General features: G+C 47.5%; 2 protein-coding genes across 7 annotated transcripts in view; one reads left to right on the forward strand and one right to left on the reverse strand.

The window, feature by feature from the left end:
* Positions 1 to 12,050, reverse strand: part of SZT2 (SZT2 subunit of KICSTOR complex) — a 58,240-nt gene extending 46,190 nt beyond the window's left edge. For all 6 annotated transcript variants that reach the window (XM_062004342.1, XM_062004336.1, XM_062004340.1 and 3 more), the window contains exons 1-9: positions 12,006 to 12,050; positions 11,706 to 11,831; positions 11,372 to 11,545; positions 10,869 to 11,039; positions 8,917 to 9,048; positions 6,842 to 7,001; positions 6,269 to 6,375; positions 5,899 to 6,109; positions 4,694 to 4,864 (exon numbers count right to left, since the gene is read on the reverse strand). In XM_062004342.1, the coding sequence (XP_061860326.1) occupies positions 4,694 to 4,864; positions 5,899 to 6,109; positions 6,269 to 6,375; positions 6,842 to 7,001; positions 8,917 to 9,048; positions 10,869 to 11,039; positions 11,372 to 11,545; positions 11,706 to 11,831; positions 12,006 to 12,035 (1,282 nt within the window). In that variant the 5' untranslated portion in view covers positions 12,036 to 12,050. The remainder of the gene's footprint in view (positions 1 to 4,693; positions 4,865 to 5,898; positions 6,110 to 6,268; positions 6,376 to 6,841; positions 7,002 to 8,916; positions 9,049 to 10,868; positions 11,040 to 11,371; positions 11,546 to 11,705; positions 11,832 to 12,005) is intronic.
* A 9-nt stretch (positions 12,051 to 12,059) lies between these two features.
* Positions 12,060 to 22,448, forward strand: MED8 (mediator complex subunit 8). Its single transcript, XM_062004344.1, has 7 exons — positions 12,060 to 12,144; positions 15,244 to 15,362; positions 16,363 to 16,507; positions 17,181 to 17,321; positions 17,702 to 17,783; positions 18,861 to 19,109; positions 21,981 to 22,448. Exons 1-7 carry the CDS (start codon positions 12,139 to 12,141, stop codon positions 22,043 to 22,045), a joined length of 807 nt encoding a protein of 268 aa, XP_061860328.1. The 5' UTR covers positions 12,060 to 12,138; the 3' UTR covers positions 22,046 to 22,448.
* The last annotated feature ends 3,322 nt before the right edge of the window (positions 22,449 to 25,770 follow it).

A 25,770-nucleotide genomic window follows, 5' to 3' on the forward strand; every position in this document is an offset into this window, starting at 1 on the left:
CTAACAAGATTAACACAAACACCTGACAGCAAGCCTCACTGAGCCCAAGAGCAGAAAACTGTCACACTCCTGCTGACTGTGCATATGTATTTGTACTGAAAGAACCCAGGGTAAACACATGACCTTCCAAAACAGAGCCACACTGCTTTTTCAACTGCTTGATCATCTATTCTGATGTCCAGCTCACTCTATAGTTCGCCAGACCTGTAGCATTTGTGAGATAAGTGATTGGATGTGCTGGAAACCATCAGAACAGGTCATCAGCCTGGATCCTATGTTTCCTGCAGAGTTGCATTTGCTGCTGTCGTAGGCACATCATGCCATTGCCTTCACAGGCTGATTACACTCCGTTTCGTAGCTGTCTCCTGCTTGTTCCCACGGTCCCTGCTGGGAAGCTCCCTCACAGTACTCTTCCCCTGTCAACATTTAGTAGAAACCTTCCAGAGTACATGCCAAATTCATGCTTGGGTGCTTTTTGATTAAGTTATTTTTATTCTGAGAAGCTTCATTTCCATAACATTGAAAAGGAGTGTGCAGAAGGGGAAGAAATCCTTACCCAGCTTCAGCTGTTACTGTGCAGGTTAAACCAAGCAGTCATCAATTCCCCTTAATAGCCCCAGATCTTCCAGCACCTCAAGAGTTCATCTCTCTCAAACAAAGAGAATCAAAAGGTGTATACTGCACTTCATCTGGATTTCATCTGAGGGATTATTAGTATTTTATTTAAGGTCACTTGACCTTTCCCCAGTGGGTGTTTTGCATTACTATAAGTGCATTTGTACTACCTGTTGTTTCCATACAAAGACTGGCTAGTTTATCAGTGAGGCTAAACAAGAATTCAAAACTTGTCTCTTTCCATTTCATACCCTCACTTCACTCTTACTGCTTTAGTCCCCATCCCCTGCTTTCTGCACAATAATTTGGTTCTCATAACAAAGCCTACTTCACCAACAGCACACATGATAAACAAATTCCTACTCTTGTTTTTTGCCTAGATCACAAATGAAAATATTTCCCACTTGCACCTGTGTTTGCAGGACTCATCCTGGCTTCACTCCTACCATCCAACATAAGTAAAACAAAAAACACAGGCAAAATACTTGCTTAGTTTGAAGTCATACCTTGATGAATCTTTAGCTTGTTCCTACTGCAAAGCAATGTCTTTCTGGCTCTTGACTTATAGCTAATTATTCATTACAGCTAAGGAAAGTTGTTGCTGTTTTGCTTTCTTTCCTAAAGTCAGATCTGTTTTATAGAAAACTCACCCTGTCTTTCCAATTCCTGACACTGAGAACAGTCATTTTCACTGGCCAGCTCAGGCCCAGGCATTTTTAGTGCTAAATCGATCCACAGAGGAAGATGAGCTTTTAGAAAATGTCCTCCAGGCTCTCCTCAACTCATGGCAACATCAAATGGTCAGTCAGAATTTTTGTTACAAAAAGCAATCCCCTGACATTGTCCCAGAAGGAAACAGGAGGTGAGGTGAGCTGCATTACATGCCATGGCCCCTCAGACACAGCTTCTCTTCCTTCCATGCCTTCCAATCCTCCCCCTTTCACAAGCAGTCCTGCATTCCTAACTAACCATAGCAGCCTTCTAAAGGCCTAAATATCTAAAATCAAACAGTGAGGGTAAGGAGAGCACTTATAAATATCTACAACAAGCTCGCCAGGCAACTCTGAGCACAAAGCTAGCTATTTATTCTATTTTGCCTTCGGCAAAGTGAAGCAGAAAAGCCCAGTGTCAAAGTCCACAACTGCACTCTTTCCTCTTGCATCACAGCCAGCTGGCTCCTTAATAGCTTTTAGCTTGCAAGCTTTGGCAGAAGCTTTTGGCAATCCAGGTTAATTAACTGTTCTCTACAGGACTGCCAAGAGAGCCCTACTGAGGCAAACATGCTTTTCCTTAGGAGAGGCAATGCTGAATGTCTGAAATGTCTTGATCTTTTGTAAATTCTGCTTTAAGATGTTCAACAATTTTCCTAATCACAGCCAGCAACTCCCCAGAGCATTCAGCCTCCCCAAACTGTAAGTAACACTATCTGCTACTATTCTGAAGGCTGGCATAGATAAACACACTGTATTTTTGATAGCTCAGACATTTCATTTTTAAACTCCTTCTAAAACAAGTTTATCATCAGAATATACAGAAAGTGTTTCTAGCAGTATTTCTAGCTCAGGGAGCCCCTGAGCTGCAAAGAGCTAGTGTACTCAAAGGGAAGAAAGGAGAGGAGACAATGTGTACGTTACTGTGTTTTCACTCCTCCCCGTGCACCTGTCCATGGCTATTCATCACAGAAGATAACTCTCATACAGTGCAGCTGGCTCCTCTGCTCTCTGTTCTTGTAAAAACAGAAGACCAATCCATTTAGCATTCTGAGGACTACAAGGCAGCAAGAAAATACACAGAGAGTGCTTGTGGTGATGTTTCTAACACATTCCTCCCAAGTCCAAGAACTGGCAGTGATACCCTTAGAGGCTGTAGCTACCTTTGTAGCTAAAGGTACAATGTGAACCTGTCCAATTGCTTTCTGAATGATTCTCACCTGCTACTTCTCCCAGTATTTCTATACAGGACTTGACAGTCACCAAGAGCACTTCACCATTTCTGACAGATTAACAAAAGGCTCTTCCTCCAGCACCTTCCAAGCTGGAAGTGAACTAGTGTACAGAAGGATAAAAGACAATACTGAGTACAGCTTCGGCAGGAGGTGACTTGTCAGACCATTTCATAGACATTCCTATGCAAGGAGAGTGCAATGGACCTAATATGCCTGAGTTTTAGGGAACTCTCTCATGCCACACCTACAGGTGATGAACTCTAGAAATTATCCCAGCTAATAAAATTGTTAGCAACGTTCCCAAAAAAGTTGGTTCAGATCCATTCAGTTTGTAAGAAGCACCAAGCCAAAAGAACTGCACTTTCCAGTCATCACATAGGAATAGTGAGCTCAACTGAGTGAGCTTGAAGAGTACTGTTAGGCAACAAACAGTATATTTAGGGACTACTGAACAAACAAAAACCAATAAAACACCCTTATGGACTCATCAGCTGGAAGCAAAGGTGAGTGAAAGCCACAGGGATTTCTGTGCTAACAACCCCAAGCAACTATGAAGAAAGCTCATGTGATTCTTGTCTACCAGATGTGGTATTTCACAAGCAGGGAAGTATTATTATTACTGAACAAGGCACTGATAAAGGTACATTTACGACAGTGTTAACTGCTTCAAGAAATACGAGACCCAACTGTGAAAGGCAAACAACTGAGGGGGAAAAAACCCAGAGTACTACCAAGAGGAATAAACAGAAAGCCTGTCCTTACAAAAGGAGGATGAAATATTGGCTTGCTTAAGCTGTTGAAAGGGAGGTTACAAGGAGAAAGGCATTGTTCTTAAATATGTTTGTGCAACGCTAGAGATGGAAGATAAACTTTATTATCCTTAATTAAGTCATTCAGGTCTAATTAGGTCTAAGTGAGTTTAGAAAGAAGCTGGAGAAAGAGCAATAAAAGCTCTGGATAATCTTCCAAGCAGAGCAGTGGCATAAGATACTCAACATGGTTTTAAGGTAAACTACAGGAAATTTGTAGAAAACATCACATGACAAGCTTGGAATTGTTTTGGAGTCATATCACAGACTTTCATTTCCCAATGTAAAACACACTCTGTGTACTGATATCCCCCAAAGGACAGTGAAGACACAGGGTCACTCTGTGTTGTACACATTTACACTGTGTTTTAAGAATCCCATCCTCCAGGCTTTCTGCTGGTCATTGTGACATTCAAGAATAATTTGTTCTCTTGCTTGCAATTCATAACTTGCATTTGGAGTTGTTGATCTCCCCTTCAGCTAAAACCCTACCGCTAGTCACAGCTGCAGATGGGAAATCAGGTGGGTTTTACTGGCACTCCTTGGGATTCTCAAACCCCTCAAGGTTAGTTCACACACTCCAAGTGCAATAACCTCTAGCAAGTCAGATGAGAAGACACGGCCACCAGATGGCTTTATGTTTCTCAGCTACTGGTCATGGTCCTGACTGATCTGGTATGTTCACCTAACAATATCCTTGTTCAGCTCAGTTTCTTCCTATAGAAGGCTGTAGCTTGGAGGTATCAAATCTATTGCACCAAAGGGCAAATTGTGCTTGTATTTTGGAGTGCATACAATCACAGAATGGTAGGGGTTGGAAGGGACCTTTAGAGCTCATCCAGTCCAACCCCCCTGCAGAAGCAGGGTCACCTAGATCAAGTCGCATAGGAACATATCCAGGTGGGTCCTGAAGCCTTCCAAGGAAGGAGCCTCCACATCCTCCCCGGGCAGCCTGTGCCAGGGCTCCCTCACATGAACAGGGAAATCTAGCAAGAGACTAGAAAGGGATAAAAAAAGGAGAAACAGAGGAAATTCCAGAAAACTCTGCAAAACCTCAAATTCTGTCACTAGTTTCCCTGCAATTGTGGGGACTCATTTCCAAGATACAGAAGGTCACTGTCCCTCCCCAGGTACTTATACCCACAGAGGACGAGACTGCCAGGTGCACAGCAGTAACAGACAGTCCTGCATCAGCCAGTTATTCACAGAAATATACTTCAGAGTCTGGAAAAAAACAACACCAATCATTCTGCTGAGATAGCAGATCCTGTCCTTTCCTCTAAATAGCAGAGTCCTGTCCAAGCCTCCAAAGCAGCACAGTTACCTTTTGTGATGTTGACCTCACGGATGCTGTAGCCTTCGCGCAGCCGGACCGAGACGATGCTCACGAGGTCAGCGTGCACCTCCTTCTCGGTGTGCTTCTTCCTCCTCATCGCCAGAGCAGGGTTGCTGCTTGCAGACACCAGGTGCTCATTGAACAGTCTGTGCTGGGACACTGTAAACAGCAAAGACCGGGTTTGTGAGGGAGCAACTCCCCTGCTCCTCATCCTACAGCAACAGCTCTCCCAAAGCAGTGTACAAAAGCTGCCAGGAACACTCGCTGGGCTGAAGAACTGTATGTCCTTCAGGCACCACTTACACCCACTCTTGATTCTGTAATGCAGCAAACAGGTCCACTAGCATGGCCCAGAGGCCTGGGAGAGGAGCAGGGTTGGGTGTCAGGCCCTGCTTCCTCTGCAACAGCCTCTGTGACGAGGCACATGTTGAGTTACACATTTAGCCTAGTCAGGTAGAAATTGCACAGCTGTTGCAACAGCAGCACAGCAAAAGCTTTTGGGCTTTACTTCTTTCCCTGGAGAACCTTGAGTTTCCAGGTGGTTTCCAAAAGATATTGGGATGTGGAAGCCTTGAGTTTAAACCACTAACACCTGATCCTCTTTAAGATTTGACATCTCCAAGTCCTGGGTCAGCTCTCTTCAAACTTGTCAGCAGAAGCCATAGACAGTGACAAGTTACAGAAAGTGCAGATAGCAAGTGTATTGCCAGGGCACCAAAGGCTGTTTCCATCTTTACTGGTACCTAATCTCTCCCAGCATATCCACAGTCACAGAATCACAAAGTAAGAACCAAGACAGGCATTTGGGACAGTTCTCAGGTGTCTAGATTTCAATCCAATCTGTCACCTGCAAGCCAAATTAGGACAAGCTCTCCAGAACATCCCCATCTGTGAGCTATCGGTGCATAGAGAAGGCCAGACGAGAGCTTCTCACCCTCTCCAAGTTCCAACACAGCAGACCTAACTGTAGTTTGATGTGGGAAGTCCACAGAAAGAGAAACAGTGCAAAAAGAGTCTTCCTCGATCCACCCAATTTCTGGAGGCAGGAAGGAAGTCACGGATGAGGCTGCACAGCCCAGACCTTACAGGAGGGATGTCTCAAAGGGGACAAGAGTATAACTAAGCCTGGGAGTCAACCCAAAGAGAGGTGCTGCAAAACATCCATATGCTAGGAAGACATGCACATTCCTCACCACAGTAGTATTCTGGATTCAGGGACTCTCCAGTACGCAGAAAGGAGTACAGCAGAAATGCCTTGTGATACACATTCAGATCCAGGCTCAGGGGATCCAGCTCAGGGCACGTGGAGAGGTAAGCACCAAAAGTGGCCATGGCAATGAATTTCATCAGCTCCACGTTGGGAACGTGGCCAAAGCTGCAATCGTATGAGTAGACACCACCCACCTACAGGATGGATGAAGAAGATAACTGAGAGAGCACAGCGGCGCTGAGGACAAGGTAGAAGATTGCTAAAGGCCTCAATCAGGCACACCACTGACAGCAATCCACTTTCCTCCCTCTGGCAGACAGCAGCCCTCACACTCCCTACTAACACAGACATACCTGCACGAAGGAGCAGGCCACGGTGCCACTGCGGAGCTGGTTGAGCAAAGTCTCACACACGGCCACATCAGGGACACTGGTCACACCATCCGTGATTATTATTATACCTGTAAACAAGGCAGTATCTCTGTGTATCTTCCACTTCAAACAACTCCCCCTCTCCCAGTGTATCCACCAGAGATGAAATTCAGGCAGGGTGAAAAGTAGAAAGGAAAATCCTGAGGTTGCTTTTAAGCTTTCAAGGTGTTCTGGAGCTGGCAAACTTCCAGACTAGGTGGAGCAAAGCACTCAGGCAGGGCACAGCTGTGTGTACCCTGGGTTGACCCAAGCAACAGTTAGAGCCGTGTTTCCTCCCAAACTCTCCAATGCTGACACACGGCACAGTGTTGTTCTCCACATTCCCACCACCACAATCTGCCCACAGGCTGCAGAGCGAAAGCTGCTGTTAAAATTTCACCCTTAACAGAGCGGTCCATGCACCAGCCCTAGTAAAATTAATGTCAGCTTAAGGCAGGGGGAATCCAACCCTTGGCAAACAATGGGGCAAAGCTTCACCCAGAGGAGTTCACCAACCTGCACTGGAGTTGGAGGGCAGCAGCTGGAGAGCCAGGATCCCCTGCCGCACCATGCTGACCAGGCCCACGTCAGCCGTGACAACAGACACGCTGGCCTTCCTCCCGGATGACTCCTGCACGTCACCAGGGCCCTCCTGGCTCAGAGGTGACAAATCCACCTGCAAAAGTAAAAAAACAAACCCACAGGACCACTTGGGGCAGACTTCAGCCTAGCTCTAGTTCTCATTCTCCCAAACAGCCTCCAGTCTAGCAGCTCCATGATACCACAGCCCTGGAGCACCTCAGCAGACCCCATTTCTAGCTTTCATTTCCCTGTGTTCTGAAAGTCCCAATCACTTGGGCCCCTTAGAAGAGCTGGGAAAAGCTGCTTCTTGCAGGTGGAGGAAGGGGACAACGTGTTCAGAGCTTTATTATAAACCTACTTCTCACAGAAAGGGAAAAAAATGAGACACTGGCATCACTAAAGGTCTTCTGCAGACCAAAGGACTTCCCAATTAAAGAGATGGTGAATAGGTTTTCCCCCACCTTGTCATTTAGTAGGAGCTGCAGCTATTCAGCATTTACTCAAATAAAACCCAAAATACTGAAGAGGCAGACACAGCTATGTCGCACTTAGGAAGTACTGCAGCAGAGGGGGTAAGGAGCCTCACAAGGACAAGGTCTAGTGCCTATACATTTAATTCTGTCAAAACAGTACCTATTATGCAGTGCTGATACAAGCAAGATGCAGAAGCCTACCCGCATTGTGATAGAAAACATCCCCCAGGCAAAGCCTGAAATTTGTATAATTACAGTGGTGAGGAACCTACTGCATTTGTAGTTCTCTCATCACCAGAAGGCTCTGACAGTCCCACCCTGTAATAAACTATTGCTTCACTTCTCTGCTAATACAGGGTATGGGTGAGACCCTCCCCTGCAAAGACACAGACAATTGGAGCTGGGAAAAGGAAACGAGAACTAACTGAACTCCTGTCCTGCACAAAGGGGAGCAGTCTGCAGCTGTGAACAAAAATATCCCTGCCCATCACTTTAATTTGCCAGATGCCTTAAATTCAGACACTTGTTGACAATGACACAGCCAGTGCAACTTCAAAAGCAAAAAAAGTTTCAGTTCCTGCCCTTGCCCTGGGGCCTCCCACCTCCACCCCACAGCCTGTGGCAGGACTTGCCTCTGGCCTGCCAGCGCGTCAGTCTTTCCCCCATTTGCATGGAAGATGTTAGAGGGTAGTTTACCATGACAGAAATACTGCAGCAAGCAGGAATGCACACAGAGCACTGCAAACACACCAGCTGGACACACTGTTAAAGGTACTTACTTCCTGCAATCTTATTTCTGTTTCACGAATGACAGTCTTAGTATTCAAAGGTACAAACTTCAGCTAGACCATGAAACTTGGAGCAGCTCAGCATGCAGCTGCCATAGGTCACCAGCAGCCTCTTACTCATCTGATTTTCAGACTTTTTTCTTTTTGCCCAAACTCTAGGAATTAATGCTAATTAAGGACCAAATAATCTCCAAATATCTACAGTCTCACTTTTAATTTCCTCCTAAGCTGTACCGTAGTGCTGACACTTGTACCCGTGGCTCCTGAACAAGCATCTGCCGCCGATTTCAATGAGTATTGGAAACTGCATCAGCTGTTGATTCAGTTTCATGGTCAGTTTTTTGTGGTAAGGAGGAAGTGTTTTCATTCAAGAACAGTAACAAGGGCTAAGGGAAGGTTCACAGCTATTTAGAGTAATGACACAGGTGTAATCACCTCTCCCACTATCTCCTTCTGAGAGCAAGCATATTCTACAGTTTGTCCCATGGTGTACAAGTCAGACTGCTTAACTGCACAATGACCTTGGGGAAGGTAACCCTTCTCAGCAGTGCTTCTGAACACTTTCTAGTTCTGTTTTCCTCCATGTTCATGTCCCATTACTGAATCCCACAATGTCACCTTACACACCCCTTAGCTGTTCCTTCTCCAGACCTACGCTGCTGTTCCTCTTGCCACCCCACCCCAGAAGGGCCTCAGAGTGCAGATCTCCAGGGAGCCACGACCCCCCAACCACCTCCACCCTCCTTACCTGCGGTTTGGGTTCATACTGTTGCTGGAGCATCTCTGCCACTTTGTTCTCGAAGGCACATAGCTGGGTGTAAACTTGGTGCAGAAAGGCCTCTCGCTTCGTCTCATCCAGCTGACAGCCTTGGAACAGTACCTGGCCCAAGGACCCACATGTCAGTCATCAAGTTAAGGTTTGATACTACCAAAATGGTACACAGTGCTGCAGTGTTCACAGACACATCCCTGACAAAGCACAGGCCTCTACTCTCTGTTCCTGCTCAGGGCAAACTGCCTGTGAGCAGCAGTGTCTCATGGCATCTGCACTGCACTCCACAACAAACACTCACATCACTCTTTGGGAAATCTTGGGTAAGAGTTATCTATTTCATTTGCAGTTGTCAGAAGAAAGCAATGTGGGATCCTTGTTGGAAACCACTGTCTATGTATGTTTCTAAGAGTCTGTTTGCTCTAATCTAATTCACCCATAAAATGACCCAATCATCTTCCAGTAAGTGGCTAGATAAAGGAACAGCAAATCAAAACAAAGACGAGAAGAAATTAGACTGCCATGCCAAACGAGGCTGAGTGATGTGACAGAGGGAGCTTGCAACCACAGAAACTACCCAGGCTGACAGGCATGAGACTTGTGTTTACAGACACTACCATTGCACAATCTCTGTTCACAACCAGGAGGCAAAGAAAGTACAAAGTGTAGACAAAGAACTCCACTGATGGTAGGATGCTGCATGTTACCCACATTCCCTCAAGTTCGCATGGGCAAAGCCTGACAGTGCCATAGGAAAAGGAAATTACTGCAATATAGCCAGGCTTTCCTGGATGAGCAAGACATAGATATGCCTTTTCCTCCACAAAAGGAGCATAAAGCTTATCCAGTCATACCCAGAGATGAGTGTTACTGGCCTCATACAGTAAATGGGTCTTTAGAGAGATGAAAAGTAGTAGAACAGCAACTTCAGAGTGCTCCATCCAGTGTAAACAGGGAAGACGCTGAGGCAAAGCATGAGGATGCCTGCAGGGCAGCTCGACAAAATGACACACAGAACACCACTAGCAAGTGGAGAAATTCCTGCTACGTTTAGTTTGGTAGGACCCAAAACCAGACCAAAGCAAGAGCTGCACTCTTCAGGCACTACAGAGACCATTAAAAGCTGCAGCCTCACAGAGCACTTGCACAGAGGAGGGCTGGGGAGAGAGAGCAAGGGAACAAGCAGAGGCTAACAGGCCTCTCCTTTTACCACCCATTTTCCCTGCTATTAGCAAAGGGATGAAATATCATCAGACATGTGAAAACAACATTAAAATACTGTGAGGTGGAAGGAATTGAGAATAAAACTTCAAAAACCACCCTGGCTCCAGAAACCACGCTTCAGTTTGTTAAACAGACTTGCACTGGCTCACGTAAAATGTCATTGATTATATCAACACTGTGGCCAGTTGCTCTCTCCAGTAAGGAGAAACACTTCCACATCTCTGCAAAAAAAGAGCGCCAGGTTTGTAGGAGAAAGCAATCATCTTTGAATAAACCACTGCTGGCAGTGGTTTATTGACAGCGACTGGAGCAAGCAGACAAGCTTTTGGGCACACCAGCTCTTCTTGAATGCTTCAAGAATTCAAATAAAAGAAAAAACCAATCTAAAGCAAACACAACAACAAAATCCCAGCAAGCATACATTAGATGTGAGGGAAATATCCCCTGTGCCACAACTCTGAGGCTGTGCCTGTGGGCTGTGTTCCCTGCTGGGCTCTTGCTCTCCCAGGAGAGACTCCTACTTCCTGCCCAGAAAGGAGAAGTTGCTCACATAAACTTCCCCACTGCACCAGGCTGCACACTTTCATGAAACAGGTCTGCAGCATCACAGATAACAGAGCCCAGCTCCCACACACTGCAGCTTTCCTCTGGCTCCTCTGGAAGCCCATACGGTGAGCTGTGCCCAGGGAGAGGCTGATCTTTACCTGATGGGACTGCAGGCCAATGATGGAGGAATAAGCCTGGATGGTGACAAAGATCTCTGGCTGGTAGATAATGTCTGAACCAGGGATACGGAAGGGTCTTAACAATCCCACCAAGCATCGGGAAAGGGCGTGAAACACTTCATCAAAAATGATCTCCCCCGTTGAGTCATCCTGCAGAAACAGACAAAGACAACAGCTTTTTCATCTTCTAGGACTTCCAGTCTCATTGCTGGTTATCCCACCACACAGAGCAAACATCAAACATCTTCAGCAATGGCCGATGATTAAAAGCACAGCTCCCCATAAATGGAAGTCACAAATTGAGTGTTCAGCTGAGAAGCAGGATCTGCCACGAAGCTGTGTAGCTAGCAGCTCTGCGTGCCTCCTTCCTGGGAACAGCAAGACTTCTGCAGAAGTTTATGAGTAACACAGGGAGGAACAAACCTTCTTGGCAAAGAGAAACGGGCCCAGCCTTTTAACGCAGAAAGCATTTCTGCACTTACCACAATGCCCGTGGAAGGGCTCAGATCAAGTTCAATCACAAAGCGGTACTGGCGGGCCAGGAAGGTGACCCGTGTGGAGGGCACGAGGAGATAAGGCCGGGGCTGGACGGGCTCATCCGGCTGCCACCCGTTAGGCAGGATGCTGAGAACATCCAGTTCGTTTTCTGATTTTACCTACAAGAACAAGTAAACGGCATGTGAGAGAACACCAAGCCAAAGGCAGGATCAGGGCGAAGAACCGGGATACCATCTCCTGCCAGGCCCAGCTGTAGCACAGAGCCTGCCCGTCAGCTCGGGCAGCCGCGAGGCCGTTCAGCCCCGGGCACCGACTCACCAGCTCCGGCTCGGGCACGGCCCAGATGACCTGATGGAGGCGGCTGAGGACCCAAGCGAGGCGCACGTTGCGGGAGATGCGATAGTCCTTCTTCATCAATAGGAACACATGCCCCGCCTCCTCCACCTGCGGCAGGAGCACAGCGGCCGGGTCACCCTGGGGCTCGGAGCGGCCGAGCGCCCCGCCGGTCGCTTCAGCCTCGCACCCGCCGTGCTCGCCTTCCCCCGTAGGCCCCACCAGCCGCCCCACCTCCCCCTCCCCGTTCCCGTCCGGCCCGACCCCGGCCCGGCCCGCTCCCACCTCCGCCTCGGGCCTCTCGGCGGCCGCCATGTCCGGCGAGGCCCCGCCCCGCGGCCCCTGACCCGCGGCCTCGCCCCGCCCCCGCGGCTGACCCGGAAGCGCCGCTCTCCCGGGGCAACGGGCCGGCGCCGCCATGCAGGTGAGGGCTGCGCTGGAGGCCGCGGCTCGGCGCGGGGCAGAGGGCGGCTCAGCGCGGGGCAGAGGGCGGCTCGGGGGCGCGGCGGGACGGGCCAGGGCCAGAATGCGGCGAGAAGGCGGCGCGGGCCCGCACAGGCCGCGGGCGGGAGGCCGGTGCGGCCCTTCCGTGGCGGGGCCGGGCCCCGCGTTTCTGGGCCTCCCGGCACGGACGTGCCAAGCTCCGCGGGCTCGGTCTGCTGGCGGTGGCCGGGGCCGCTGCAGCCCTTGGCCCGGCCCTGGCGGGGGCTGCGGCCGCCGAGCGGCTGTTCTCCCCGCCAGGCCGCGGCGGTCATGCCTGAAGCGGCCTGGGTGGGAGGCTGAGCTCGGCCTCGAGCAGCTGGTACAATTCTCGCTTCTGCAGCAACCTTCTCTTGCTGCACAGCTGCAGGGTGGGTGCGGGTACGGATGCCCAAGTACCCCTCTCCTTTTCAGCCCTTGCTGCAGCCCATGGTGGGAGTCATCGAACCGAAGGCCCACCTGCCCAACAGCTTTGCTAGGCAAGAAGCCCATGCCCTAAAGAAGCTGTGAGAGCAAAATAAGCTGCTGATGTAGTTCTGTATAATAGTGCCTACAGTATATATATACTGCCCACACATCCCTTGTGTTTAATAGCTTTGAATGAATTTGCACTGATGGATCTCGTTGCTTTTTGAAAGGCTGTGAGTTTTCAGCATCCATAGAGTTCAGTGGAAAAGAGTTGCAGTGGTTAAGGAAGGGTTAAGGGGCTGTGAGGGTCCACCTCCTTTTGGTTTGCTTGAAGCTGCTACCTACTGGCTTCACACAAATCTCCTGGTTGTCCTGCCAGAAAACAAAGTGAAAATGGATTGTCCTGCAATTCTTTGTCTTTTGGTTTTCTTTTGTTGTCTTTCCTCATTTCAGCCACTTGAACATACCCATTTCTTCTCTGGTTTTAATTGCTGCATCTGTGGGACTGATAAATACTTTTAAATCATCCTTGGTGGCTTTATTTATATATATATTGCAACTCTATTCCTTTGCAGTCAGGATAGACACACAAGAGTGACACATAATATGCGAGAGGCAAATGAGGCGTGCATTTGTAGGGTGGCATAATGACACCTGCTTTTCTGTTGCTTTCCTCATAAATCCTGTTATTGCTTTTACTTCCTTGACTGCTTCTTGAGGCTCAGGCAGATGTTTTCATGGATTACCCTTAGATAAATCCAGAGATTTCCTTTCTGAGTGATAACATTATCAGATCAGAGAATGCCATTGGATACAGAAAGTCAGGAGTGTTTGCTCTTCTTTCCCTTTGTTTTGCCACATGTGTTGCTTTACATTTGCCTGCTCTGAATTTCACCATTACCTCTCAGTGGCTCCTTATCAAGAGGTCCTTCAGCAACCCCTCCCATGTGCCCTATCTTTACTACGTCAGGGCAATTGCTAAGGAACTCCTTAAAGCACTCCTTGAATGTTGCATAGCCAGGGAGAGGCACAGCATTCCTTAGAAACACGGGTCAGCTTTATTTGCATGCATGCTTTGCAGTGTTTAGTCTGCTTCCAGCCCTTAGTGGCTCTAAAGAGCCTACGAAAGAAGGAAGCTTGGAGTTTGCTGCTGCCCCAGGAGCAATGTGTGTGCAATAGGATTTGTTTCACCCTCTTGAGGGCTTCTTGGATAAGCACAGGCAATGGGCCAGGTGAGTTGTCGTGGGTGCATACACCTGGCACCCTGCAGTAAAATGCTGGCCAGGAGCCCAGCTTGTGCTGCAGGCTTTAGTTCAGCACACAAACACCAGGCACACAAACAGTTGTAGGCTCATTTTGTAATTGCACAGAAGCTGACTAGTCGCATCACAGGGTGTAAGAGAGGGCTTTTGTCCCCAGGGGGGACACCCAGCAAGCTGCTCTGCGAGTCCACTCCACAGACTAGGGGTCACATTTTAACAAAGTTGACTCAGCTGTTTGTTCTAAGGTGGTTAAGTGGTGGCTACAAAAAGCCCTCATAGCCCTGTGAGACTATAAATAGAGTAATTTTTTGTGTCCTCATGAACGTGGAAGAAACCCAACAGTCCAGTGAAGCTCACACTGGCCCTGTGTATTTAAACAGAACAACAACAAACCCAATAGCAAGTGTGCCAACAGCCTGAGTCACTCTGTCTGCTTTCCCAATCAGCATTCCCTTTCCTTTATTTGATTGCTTTGTCCCACCCTCCTCATGGATTATTATTGTTCAGTTCTCGACTTACATGAGCAGTTCATTAGGGCTGGGGCTTTAATTATGTTTTGTGCAATAGTATGAATAAGTTAGAATAGATAAGATTCTGGAGGGTTTTTGCAAGAGTCAAAGATATGCCTTGGTGTCTTTGTCAATAGAGCCCCCTGACCCGACGCTTTGTCACCATCCTTGCTCTCCTGGGGATGTCTGTGAAAAAGGTTATTTAAACAACATAATCGAGGGCAAAAGGCAGGAGGTGACGTGTGTGTGTCAGTATGTGCAGTCTCTGCCACGGCAGGGCCTCCAGCAGACTGTAAGGCACAAGGAGAATAGATGCTGCCAGTTTCTTTAGCAGCTGGAAGTGGTGTTTTGGCAGGAAGAAAGTAAAGAGTGAGTTGAAGGGCAGAAACTGGAGTCTTTAGGCCATGGGCCTGACACTCATTTTGCAAAGGGCTGTTTTGGATGAAGACATAGCTGTGCCCATGAGTCATGGCAGAAGAGGTTGAGGGAACACTAATCTGCTTTGAGCTGAGTTAGCTTAAATGGTTCATGAAGGTGACACGAGCTGGTTTCAGTGACTTTGCCTGATGTGATAAAAACCAGATATAAGTGGTAATGTCTCACAACACTCATCTAGACCTTAAAGAGGACAGCTAGCCAAAGGTTTGTCTCAAGCACAAGTCTCTTGCCTAAATGATCTGACCCAAGAGAAAGAAGTTAGTGTGAAACCATAAGAGTTTCATCTTCAGAGTCTCTGCTTCCCACGAAAAAAGATGCTTTCTGTAGGAGAGACTGGACTACAGATGCATGTGTGTGGATCCACGACACCTTGGGGAGTTGTTACATTTTGTCCTCACTCCTTGCCTGTCTTGCCTTTTTTTTTAGAGAGAGGAGAAGCAGCTGGAGCTGACCCTGGAGGCACTCATCAGTCAGGTGGCTGACCTGAAGAACTCCTTGGTCAGTTTTATCTACAAGCTGGAGAATGAATATGACCGCCTCACATGGTAAGGTGGCTGACAGAGCTGGGGGAGCTGTCAGTTACTGCTGAAGCTCTTCCAGACTCAGCTCAAAGCACCACAAAATATGATTAAAAAATCACCAGTCTGTTGCCAGTAGGTTTAAATTTGCTGTTTTCATTTCCACCAGAAAACCAGTTGAAGTCCATTGGTTTCATGCTGTATGGTAATAGAGTCATGCTAACACCTTTTAATGTAGACACCTTATGAGAACTAGACTTGCATCTACAGTGACTGGAAGCTTCTTGGGGAAAGTGTCTGAGACACCCACACACACTATAAAATGAGCAATGGTTCTTTCTGCATTCCTTGACCTTTCTGGCTTTTTTTGGCTCTGCTATAAACTGAACTCTCGTGTTTTGCTGGTTCTGCATATTTTAGCAGACAGTTTGAGAGATTTTCAAGGTGGCATTCTCTTCCTGATGGAGCATAAAGATGTTATAGCTTAATAGACTATCTTAGATAGTCTAGCTCTGCAGCAAAGCTTCACAGGCAGTGAGCAATTATGGTTAATGTTGCAGAAGGCAGAAGAGTTGATGAATTCCCCAGAGTGAGCAAGCTAAAGGGACCTCCTTGACAACTTTATCAGTTATTTTGCTTCATTATTGCTTAGTCTGGATAGCCAAGCTATAAATATTGTATGTGCAGTATGTAGCTGTACGGCTTAGGATGTAAATGGTTTCTCAGACCTTTCTCCAGAATTGCACTGGGAGACTTGGTGATAAAGAAAGCTTTGCCTCTCTGGATGTTACTGAAATCCCAAACAACTGCCACTTCTAGTGCTACTGATTGTAACACCCTTGAGCTGTTTGCAGTAGGTACTGGCATTTGTCCACACCTGCGTGTTCAGCCCTGGTTTTTACTGCTTACTGTCTGATTTGATGAGTAATAGTGTAATTTCTTCACTTCTCAGCCATTTGAGCAAAGAAAAGATAAAAGCTGTCTGTGGCATCCCCTTCCATGTTTTGTCTTCTATTTACTTTCCCAGGCCTTCAGTTCTGGACAGCTTTGCATTGCTCTCAGGGCAGCTAAACACCTTGAATAAAGTGCTGAAGCATGAGAAGACCCCACTATTGCGAAACCAGGTTATCATACCCCTAGTGCTGTCTCCAGACCGCGATGAGGAGATCATGGTAAGAAACTTCTCTCTGAATGCTGGCCCTGGAGTATCAGAAAATGGTTGTGTATCAGCTCCACTTTGCTAGTCCTTGTGCTTGGTGTTCTTCAGGTCTGGGTGTAGAGAAAGAAAATGCAATCAGTAGTTCTGCCTGGGAGTTTCTTGGCTGAGGCGCTTTCACTTACAAACGCTTGCACTGGATATGCTTTACAGGGGGTATTCTTCTTCATAAATATGTTCATCATTTGCATGATGTTGGGGCTGGAATATAGTGTCATCTCGTGTAACTGGGAGGTCTCCTTGCAAGCTGCTGGTTTTCTTTGCTGTGGCTGTGCTGTTTCTGTCAGACATCTTCATGTAGATGTGCACTGAACAATATGATGTTACAGAACCTCTGGCATACGCTGGCAACGTTTACTCTCTGCTTGGGTGAGAACACATTCCAACTGTTGCTGGCCATGCTGGTGGGATTTGCACTGCTGACCCCCAGGGGTTGCTCTGACTAAACAGGCACAGTGCACACTGCTAGACAAATTGCTGAAACTTCCTAAGGCTCTCCAAATCAGGGTTTCCCCACAGCACACTGCTGACCTTGTTCCAGCACCATGGCCTGTGCTCTGGTTGTGTGAGCTGTGTGAGTGCTGGACTGGCAGAGGAGGCTCTGAGTGTGGCTTCTCCAACTCTTGCAGCGGCAGACAGAGGGCCGTGTGCCGGTGTTCAGCCATGAGGTAGTGCCTGACCATCTTCGGACTAAGCCTGACCCTGAGGTGGAGGAGCAGGAGAAGCAGCTGATCACAGATGCAGCTCGAATTAGCCCTGATGTGGCACAGGTATGTGAAGAAGGGTGTGATACTTATGCCTTAGTCCTAGGGCTTTAGCACTGCTTCCTTCACCCTTCCATCTGAGAGTTTTCTTCTTTGCTGTGTCCTTTTGGGCCTGAGACTCCTCCACCTGACCCTAGCTGAGGTTTCACAAACCAAAGGTATCCAGCCTGCTGGCCATTCACAGGAGGTGCCATCGGAGCACTCAGAGAAAGGCAGAGGCTATCCTGTCCCCATAATGCCCTCCTGCATACATCAGCGCTGGTCCTAGGCTCTCTTACTGTGTTTGGTTACACAGACCCTGGCAAGAGAAAGCTTGTTCATTGACTTTGCTGATTTATACTGAGTTGGAGATATGCTGATGGTTTCTGATGGTTTTTGTTTTGCAGAAACAGATCCAAAGTCTGAACAAAATGTGCTCAAATCTGCTGGAGAAAATCAGCAAGGAGGAGCGTGAATCTGAAAGTGGAGGTACGTCACTGAGGTGGGAGTGGGGTACAGAGTCCAAGGAGCAGGCTTGAGGGAGTAGTGTCAAAGGAGGGAAATCAGAGTGCTTGAAGCATGAGAAATGCAGATGAGCAGCACAGATGAAAGCAATCCAGAGCATGCAAGATTGGCTGTCCTTGGAGTCCCCTCATTGAAAAGGAGTCCTGTGGGTGTGGTGTGTCCTGCTTGTGGCACCTATGCATGGCATGAAGGTCATTCCAACCCTTTGCTCTAGCCTTCTTTGAGGAGGTGGTAAGTATGTACCAAGAAAACATCCCAATCAAGTTGGATTAATAAAAACAGCTGTGAAAATGCAGCGGCAGGGAATGGGAAGCCTCTTAGCCATTTTCCTAACGGGTCTGCAGCACGTTTGTTGGCAGGTTTTGTGTGATGTCCTCTAGATGTTGGCTGCCTCAGAACCTTTTCTGGTTCTGACTCTGATGCAGACCATCTTTATTGTCTTGGTCTCTGCCATCAGCTGTTTGCTATTCCTGGGAGCACTATGCACAACTCTCAAAGGTAGTGCATGGGGGTTGGAGGAGAGTGTTACATACCTAGTGTTAGCAAGGTTCTGTCTGGTGTGTGGCAGAGGAACTTGCAGAAAACACAGTGCTCATTACCTGCTATAGGATCCAGCATGGAAGAGCCTTTAGTGGAAACATTCTCCTAGTCATGGAGGAGTTGCCTCCCTCTGTCCTTCGCTGAGCCGCAGATGCCCTGCTCTCAGTGGAGAAGCTCTTGGGTTGCTACTGTCCCTGGATTTTGCAGCTTCTTTGACCCCGCTGAGACTCTTGTAGGAGGGTGAGGGAACACTGGAAGGGGCTGCCCAGATGGGTTGTGGAGTGTCCTTCTCTGGGGACATTCAAAACACCTGGACAAGTTCCTGTGTGACCTACAGGTGGTCCTGCTCTGGCAGGGGGGTTGGACTGGATGGTCTTTCAAGGTCCCTTCCAGCCCTTGACATTCTGTGATTCTATGACAAGTACATTCAGGACCAGCTATGCTACTTTTTAGTTTGGATTGCTAAAATGCTCCAGAAATCACTTGGGTTTTTTCCCACAGGTTTACGCCAGAACAAGCAGACTTTCAACCCTGCAGATACCAACGCGCTGGTGGCTGCTGTGGCCTTTGGGAAGGGCCTATCAAACCGGAGGCCCCCTGGCTCTGGAGGATCTGTCCAGTCTGGCCAACCAGGAGCTGGTGCCATCATTGCCGGAGCTTCGGGCATGCAGCAGGTCCCAATGTCAGGTGCATCAGCTCAGCAGCAGCCAATGCTGGCAGGAGTGCAGATGCCACAAGCAGGACAACCAGGTAAATAACTTGTTTATCTGAGAGCAAGTAAGACAAATGCAGATGCAGGGATTCTTCTCCAGTCACTTTTTAGACATAACTGAATGAGTTCCTTTCCAGCCTTAACAACGTGAGTCAGGTTTAAGAGTGGAATAATACCTGCTTAAAATTGGCTCAGAGGTTGAAATGGATCCCAGCCATCCAGTTTCAGCTTCTTAACTCACACTGCAATACCATTTTCATAATAGACTTGGTGAGTATAGGAATCAACAGGGAGGGAGATCACAGTGTAGCTTTGCAGGGATCTGCGCTGGGGGTTTTGCTGTCAAGTTGTGGGTAGGCAGTAAAGTGGAAAAGCTTGATGGCAATGACTTATTTAAGTAAGAAAAAAATCAAAAACTCTGTGTAAAGAGCTGTAGAAAGATTTTTATATGGCAGATGACTTCACTTGATAGTAGTATATTGCATCTGTATGAATGTGAAATGCAGAGCAACTTGACTTTACGTATCCAGCACCTGGACTCTAACCCAGTTACTTGTTTTTGTGAAGTAGATCCTTGATATAATGGTTCTGCAAAGATATTAATTAGATGTTCAGTGGGGCAAAATGCAAACCAAATGTTAGGAATTACTTGGAAGAGAGAAACAAAGGTTATCATTAGGTCCTTGTACAAATCCACAGGGCACCCACACTTGCGATATTATGTGCAGTTCTGATCTCTGCTACTGGGAATAGCTTTGGGCTAGGGAGAAGAAAGTATGGAAGCCCATAAAATCCCAAATTGTGTAGAGCAGGTGAAGAGCAGACTATCATTTGCTATTTCACATGATACAGAAGGATTAATGAAAGTGCACCGATGAAAGTACCGGCTTGTAGATTCAGAACGAAAGGGAGATGCTTGTCAGAATGCTAAATAACTGTCCTGGAGAGCGTATTGCCAAGTGTCTGACAGGTAGCTGAAGTTTATATGAGATGGAAAAGTAAGTAGGCAGGTAAATTTCTGGATGAAAAATCAGTCAACGGCTAATTCAGAAGATACCATCTGTGACTAATTGACGGATTCCTCCTGAAAGGTCCTCTGCTGGCAGGAATGGGTTTGGCCTGGGGGACCTGCAGACCTAACCCTGGTACTGTCATTCTTATGTTCATGTCAATTGAGATTTTGGATATCAGATTTCCTAATTAGTGTTTTCTTGCCTGTATAATGACTATTGTTCAGAAATTGAACTTGAGCAACAATATTAATCCAAAGTTAATTATGTATTTATGTAAGAGTTAGAAAGTAATTTCCACTGTGATTTGGAAACAAAGGAGGCCTCTGTGATTCCTGGCTGCACACCCACAGCTACTGTCTCCAGGATGGAAGACAGTCACTTCTGTACATCAGGCAGAGTGTGCTCGTAACAGGAGCACCTATCCAGCCTGTGTTACTGGGCAGTTCTCTCGTGATAAGAGCAGCTATACTGGGTCAGTCTCACTATCCTGCTTTTAATTAGTGCTCAGAGCCGAGGCTGAAAGAATACAAGAACAAAGTACAGGCTGACAACGGTTTTTGTTTAGGGATTTTAAGCCAGAGTTGGGTTTGAGACCAGGAGCCATCAGTTTGTGCAGTTCCTTTTTGAACCACAATTTAGAGCTCTACCCCACCTATGGCAATATATCCCACAGCTTCAGCACATTTCAGTCTTTTGCCTGATGATTTTACCACACATTTCCCTCTTTACTCATGTTGTGAGAAAAACAGCAAATGATCATTCCCCAGCTGCTTCCTCTGTGCTAGTTTCCATGTTTTTGGAAGTCTGTCATGGCCTCCTCCCTTTCTTCACTGTACTTTCTTTTCCTGGCAGATGAGCCCTGCTCTGTTTAATATGTCTGTGTGACAACTGTAGCTTGGACCATCCTCATCACTCTTATCTGCACCTTTTCTGTTTGTTTTCAAGACTGGAACACCAGAACCACTCACAGTGTTCAGGTGGGAGTGAACCATTCAGTCCTGTTCACTCTTCCTTTTGGAGTCAAATCTATTTGTCTATTGATTGTTAGCACTGAAGTGGTATCAGATTGTCTGCCAATTCATGTCAGGCACTGACCCACTTTGGATATGTCTAAGAAAGTTGAATAATCTTTATTCATTTGTCCATTTCCTCATCAAATCTTTTCTTGTCTTGCTGAAGGTTTTCTTTTCAGAAGTTGTCCTTTTCTCTCTGTTCTAATTTGAACACACCTCCACTTGCCCAAGGAGTGTTCTTTGAATGTCCATCTGTGCTCCTCTTTAATCCCTGCCTTTTTGTTTATTTTTCCAGTCATCTTAGTTTTGTCTAGCACTGTGCACTTACTGTAAGCTGCTAGTGTGATGCCTTTGAACACACTCCACATGTGATTGGTATCAGTAAAGAGGAGTAACACCCAAGAGTTGGATGTGGTTAAGAGAAATTAAAAGATCTGAAAGAGGCTTAGGAATTTAAATATACACCCTGACCTTAAATAATGCTACATGGAAGGGGACACAGACTGCTGTGTCTGCCTCTGAAATGGAAGCAGAGATCGGTCTGAGTGCTTCTGTGAGACTGAACAAGTCCCACTCTCCCATTGGAGCCTCCTGACAAAGAGAAAAGCTCGTTTAAGAAGGAACAAGCACAGAATTTTATGGGACGGCAGGGGGATGCCAGAATTGTCAAGGAGATTTCTCAACAGAGAAACACACCAATTTGTGGAGGAGACTGGCTGTGTCAGGTCAGAAGCTGGAAGAAGTTGCAGCAGGCAAGCCCAGTGCGGTATCTGGAGTGGAAAGGGCAGAGCCCAGACAGGGCTGTTGTGAGTCATGCGAGCTCCTGAGCAAACGTCCTCTCACTGAGCTGATTTTGCACTGCATTTCTTATTTCTCTCTCCAGGAAAAATGCCAAGTGGCATAAAAACAAACATTAAATCTGCCTCAATGCATCCGTATCAGAGATGAGCTGAGCTAAACCAGACCCGGGGAACAGCAGTTACCAGCATTGTTCCTGATGCAGCCACCACACCTGGATTTCTTCTAGGACTCCCAAATCCCTTCACATACCCATAGATCATATCCAGGGTGACAGAGGTTGTGAGGCCTTTCCCTGGGTTCTTATTTACTGCTAGGGGGCTTGTGTGGAGCTGCTTGTGGCAATGCCTCCTGGACACAAGTACTTCTCTGTTCAGTCAGAGCAGAGGACTTTGCTTCTGGTACTGATCCCATCTTCTTCACGTCTGATCTGGAAGACAACTGCCCTTTCCTGATACAGAACCTGAAGAACTGCACAGAGCACTCTGTTCCTTGTTTCTGCATGTTGTTCTTTCTTTACTCCCTCTTGTTTAATAAAGACCTTGTTATGTGAGACTGTTGAGACACTGGTGTCCATCTCTCAGGTCATAAGGACTCTCATTTCCCTTTGGGTAAAGCTGCAGAGCATCTCCAATCTCAAATACACAGAAAACGTTGGCGGCCGAGTGCTGGAGCTGCAGGCTTATGGGTAAAGAGCTGTTGCAAAGTGAGTCAGCAGGGTACAAACGTATAAGCAGTAAACATCTTTGTTGTAAACCCATTATGACTATTCCCCAGAAAGCAAAATACTGGGAAAGACTATTACAAGGCCCACAGCAAGAAAGCAGCATTTTAGAAACAGAAGCACAGAGGTTTTGTGTTCTGGTGCGGCTGTTGATCCCTGCTGGATCTGATTTCACTTCCATGGTTCTCTGGTATTGTGTCTCCTATAAAGTTTCTTAGCTACTTCTGGATTAATTCTTCAGAAAACTGTTTTGGACTGCTCAGGACCGTGGCACCTCTGAATTGGCCTGGTCTGAGGTCTGGCCCATTTCTCTTTGGAACTGGGCATTGCAAAACCATCATGTTGTATTTTCTGCCCTTGAGCTGTAACGCACCATCTGCCCAATAAAAGATTCAGCTGAGAATAAAGGGTGGGGATGCATGGTCACAGACCTGTCAGTACCTACAGCACTATCCTCAGGACGACTGTTGTGCCTCTTGCCTGGACTTCCCTTTTGACTTGTGAAAGCCAGCACTCTATTTTACTCAATAGCATCTGTCAGCAATCTTATGGGTGAGGAAATCTCCACTCAGCAGATAGAGCCTGCAGCTGCTCCTGCACTCTTTGCCTCTGAGCTAATCAGATCCAGCTTATTTGTGGAGGCTGAGGGCTGTTCTCCCGAAACAAAGCCTTTGACAAAGATGTGACTGGGGCAGTTGCTGACCCAATTTGATGTGAGGGCCCTTGAAAAGCGCTAAGCTGGGAAGCACAAAGTTGAGCTGGAAGCACAAGCAGCTTATACCACAAGCAAAGCTGCACCACTAGGAACAAGCCCAGTGCTGTGCCTGCAATGGCACCAGCCCACCAGAATGATGGGATTGCTTTTTGTTCCTAATGAATGCAGAGTCCACTATGGATGGCAGCAGGGAGCTGGTGTGAACACAGGAGCATGCTGCTGGCTTTGGTGTGAGGGGTTTGTGCAATGCCTGGAGCTGGATGGCAATCAGTCAGAGCCTGGAGGGCTTCACATTGTGAGGGGCTGAGCACCGCAGGATAGCTGTTCTCTCCCCTCGTGCCTCTGCTTTGGTCGGGAAGGAAGGCAGAAAACTCACAGGAAGGTGTGTCAGATCCCTGGCACTCATCATCCATGGAGCTTCAGCTCAAAGTGCTGCTTCACTTCATCCTCCCAGACTGGCAGCCTTATAAAGCTAAAATGTCTGAGTGGGGGAGTGCTGAGGGCAGCAGCTGCCCAGGGCAATTGGGCAGCCTGGGCCACAGGCAGAGCGTGGCTGCCTGCTGCCCACACCGCCCTGGCTCTCCCAAGAACGCCTCCAGTGGGGCAGGCCAGACCTTTCACACACTTGGACGGGAGGAAGGGAAATACAGGCAGGGGTTTTTTCCGTAGATTATAGAGGCAGGGAGGCCAGCTAGGCTCGCCAGGGTAACTTCCTGCATGACACAGGCTGCCCTGAATCAGTTCTTGTGTACATCAGAGCACCGTTGTTAGGAAAACAGTTGACCTCGAACGGAAACATTTCTGATTCAGCTGCTGCTAGGTTGCTCTAAAGGTTCATTTTCTTACTGCACCTTCTATTGAGCTGAACTTCTTTAATTCCCTTCAAGTTGCTGGATCTTCTCAGCTGGGGAGTAAGCCCCTGAGTTGTTAGTCCCAGAGAGAGGAGTTGGACATTATGATGGAGCTTTCCCAGTACTTTTTTACAATAGACTGAGCAGATGAAAGTCCCTCTTGCTTTAAGGCATATTTTCCATTTCCCACTTCTTGGCTCACATCCAGATCTTCTTATGCATCTGTGTCCTTTGGGACACTGATCTAGGACACGCTATTCTAATTGTGGGAATGGGAGTTTCAAATGGAGCGACTTTAACTTCTCATCCAGTTGCTGCCAGTGCTTGAATGTTTAAACAGTGAACAAGGCCAGGCCTTTTACCCATACAGTCATGGTGGAAATTCATGGTCCACTGCTTGTCACTGTGGCCTGCAAGTCCAACAGGGAATCACCATTCCCAGTGCACAATGTTAGAATAAAAGCACAGCCCTGCTGAGTCAGGTCAAAGGCTTAGTCTGTGCCCTGTGGTGGGGGCAAAGCAGGTGACAGGGGAAGCACACTCTCCCTGTGAGCATGGGCTGTGCTGCCACGCTGAGCTCTCAGCAGGTTTTTTCCTTGCCTTGTCCAATCCCTTTTTGCATTCCTCCCTTCCCAGTATCAGGGAGGAGGCTCAGTCCCAGTAGCGCACTGCCACGCTGCCTGGGCCCCACCTCAGGTGCAGGAGTGTGGTGGAGAGCAGGGGCACTGGTTTGTTCTGGCCACCCAGGCCCCGCTGCGGCACCAGTCAGGCTCTAAGGTGGGATCCCAGGGGCTTCAGATTGGTGACGTGCCCTCAGCTCCCAGCACTGACTGCTTTACCCATCAGGACTTTGTTTCCTCCTAAGTCATCAGCTTTACACTATTTTCCATTCCCTGCTAGGAAGACACCCTCAGTGCCAGTTCCCCAGGGAGCATCTCCCCTGCTGCCTCACGCATGGCTGGGTTGTCAGTGCTCCTGTCCATTCATGGCACATGCTGCTGCCCCAGCCAGCTCGCTCACTGATAGTTAAGAGCTTACAATGCCACAAAAATAATCATATTGGTTTGGCTTATTTTCTGTAATCCCTGATGATTGATATTTATATTTCTCTGCTTTAAAGCTGTATCGATACTATCACATATTTTTGGGTCATTATTTTGCATGGGATGACTGTGGAAGACACACCTGTTTACAAGGCCATCCTGTTTACTTTCTAAAGATGCTGGCATAACATCAACTTGCTTGTTTTCCAGAGCTTCTCCAGGCTTCCTTGTCTTACTGAATGTCAGCATTCATCATTTGGATTATTCAAAACAGATTCTTTTACTGTTTTTTTCAATTGTGAGATGCAGGATACCCAGGCTGCTGAGTTTGTAACATGTACCTTATGCAACTGTTGTTTAACATCTTCCTGAGTTACTGTTGAGAGTGGTGAGCGTTTCACCCTCATGACAGGAATGCTTCATCTGGCTTCCTCCCAAATGCAGGACTGAGATATTTATTGCCTTTCCTTCCTGCCCAGCTATCCGCAGTCCCGCTGCTCCCAGCCTGTGTCGTGCATCCAGCCGTGCTGGGTGCTGGCTGA

This window comes from Colius striatus, chromosome 10 (genome assembly GCF_028858725.1).
Source record: "Colius striatus isolate bColStr4 chromosome 10, bColStr4.1.hap1, whole genome shotgun sequence".
In the NCBI taxonomy this organism is placed as follows: Eukaryota; Metazoa; Chordata; class Aves; order Coliiformes; family Coliidae; genus Colius; species Colius striatus.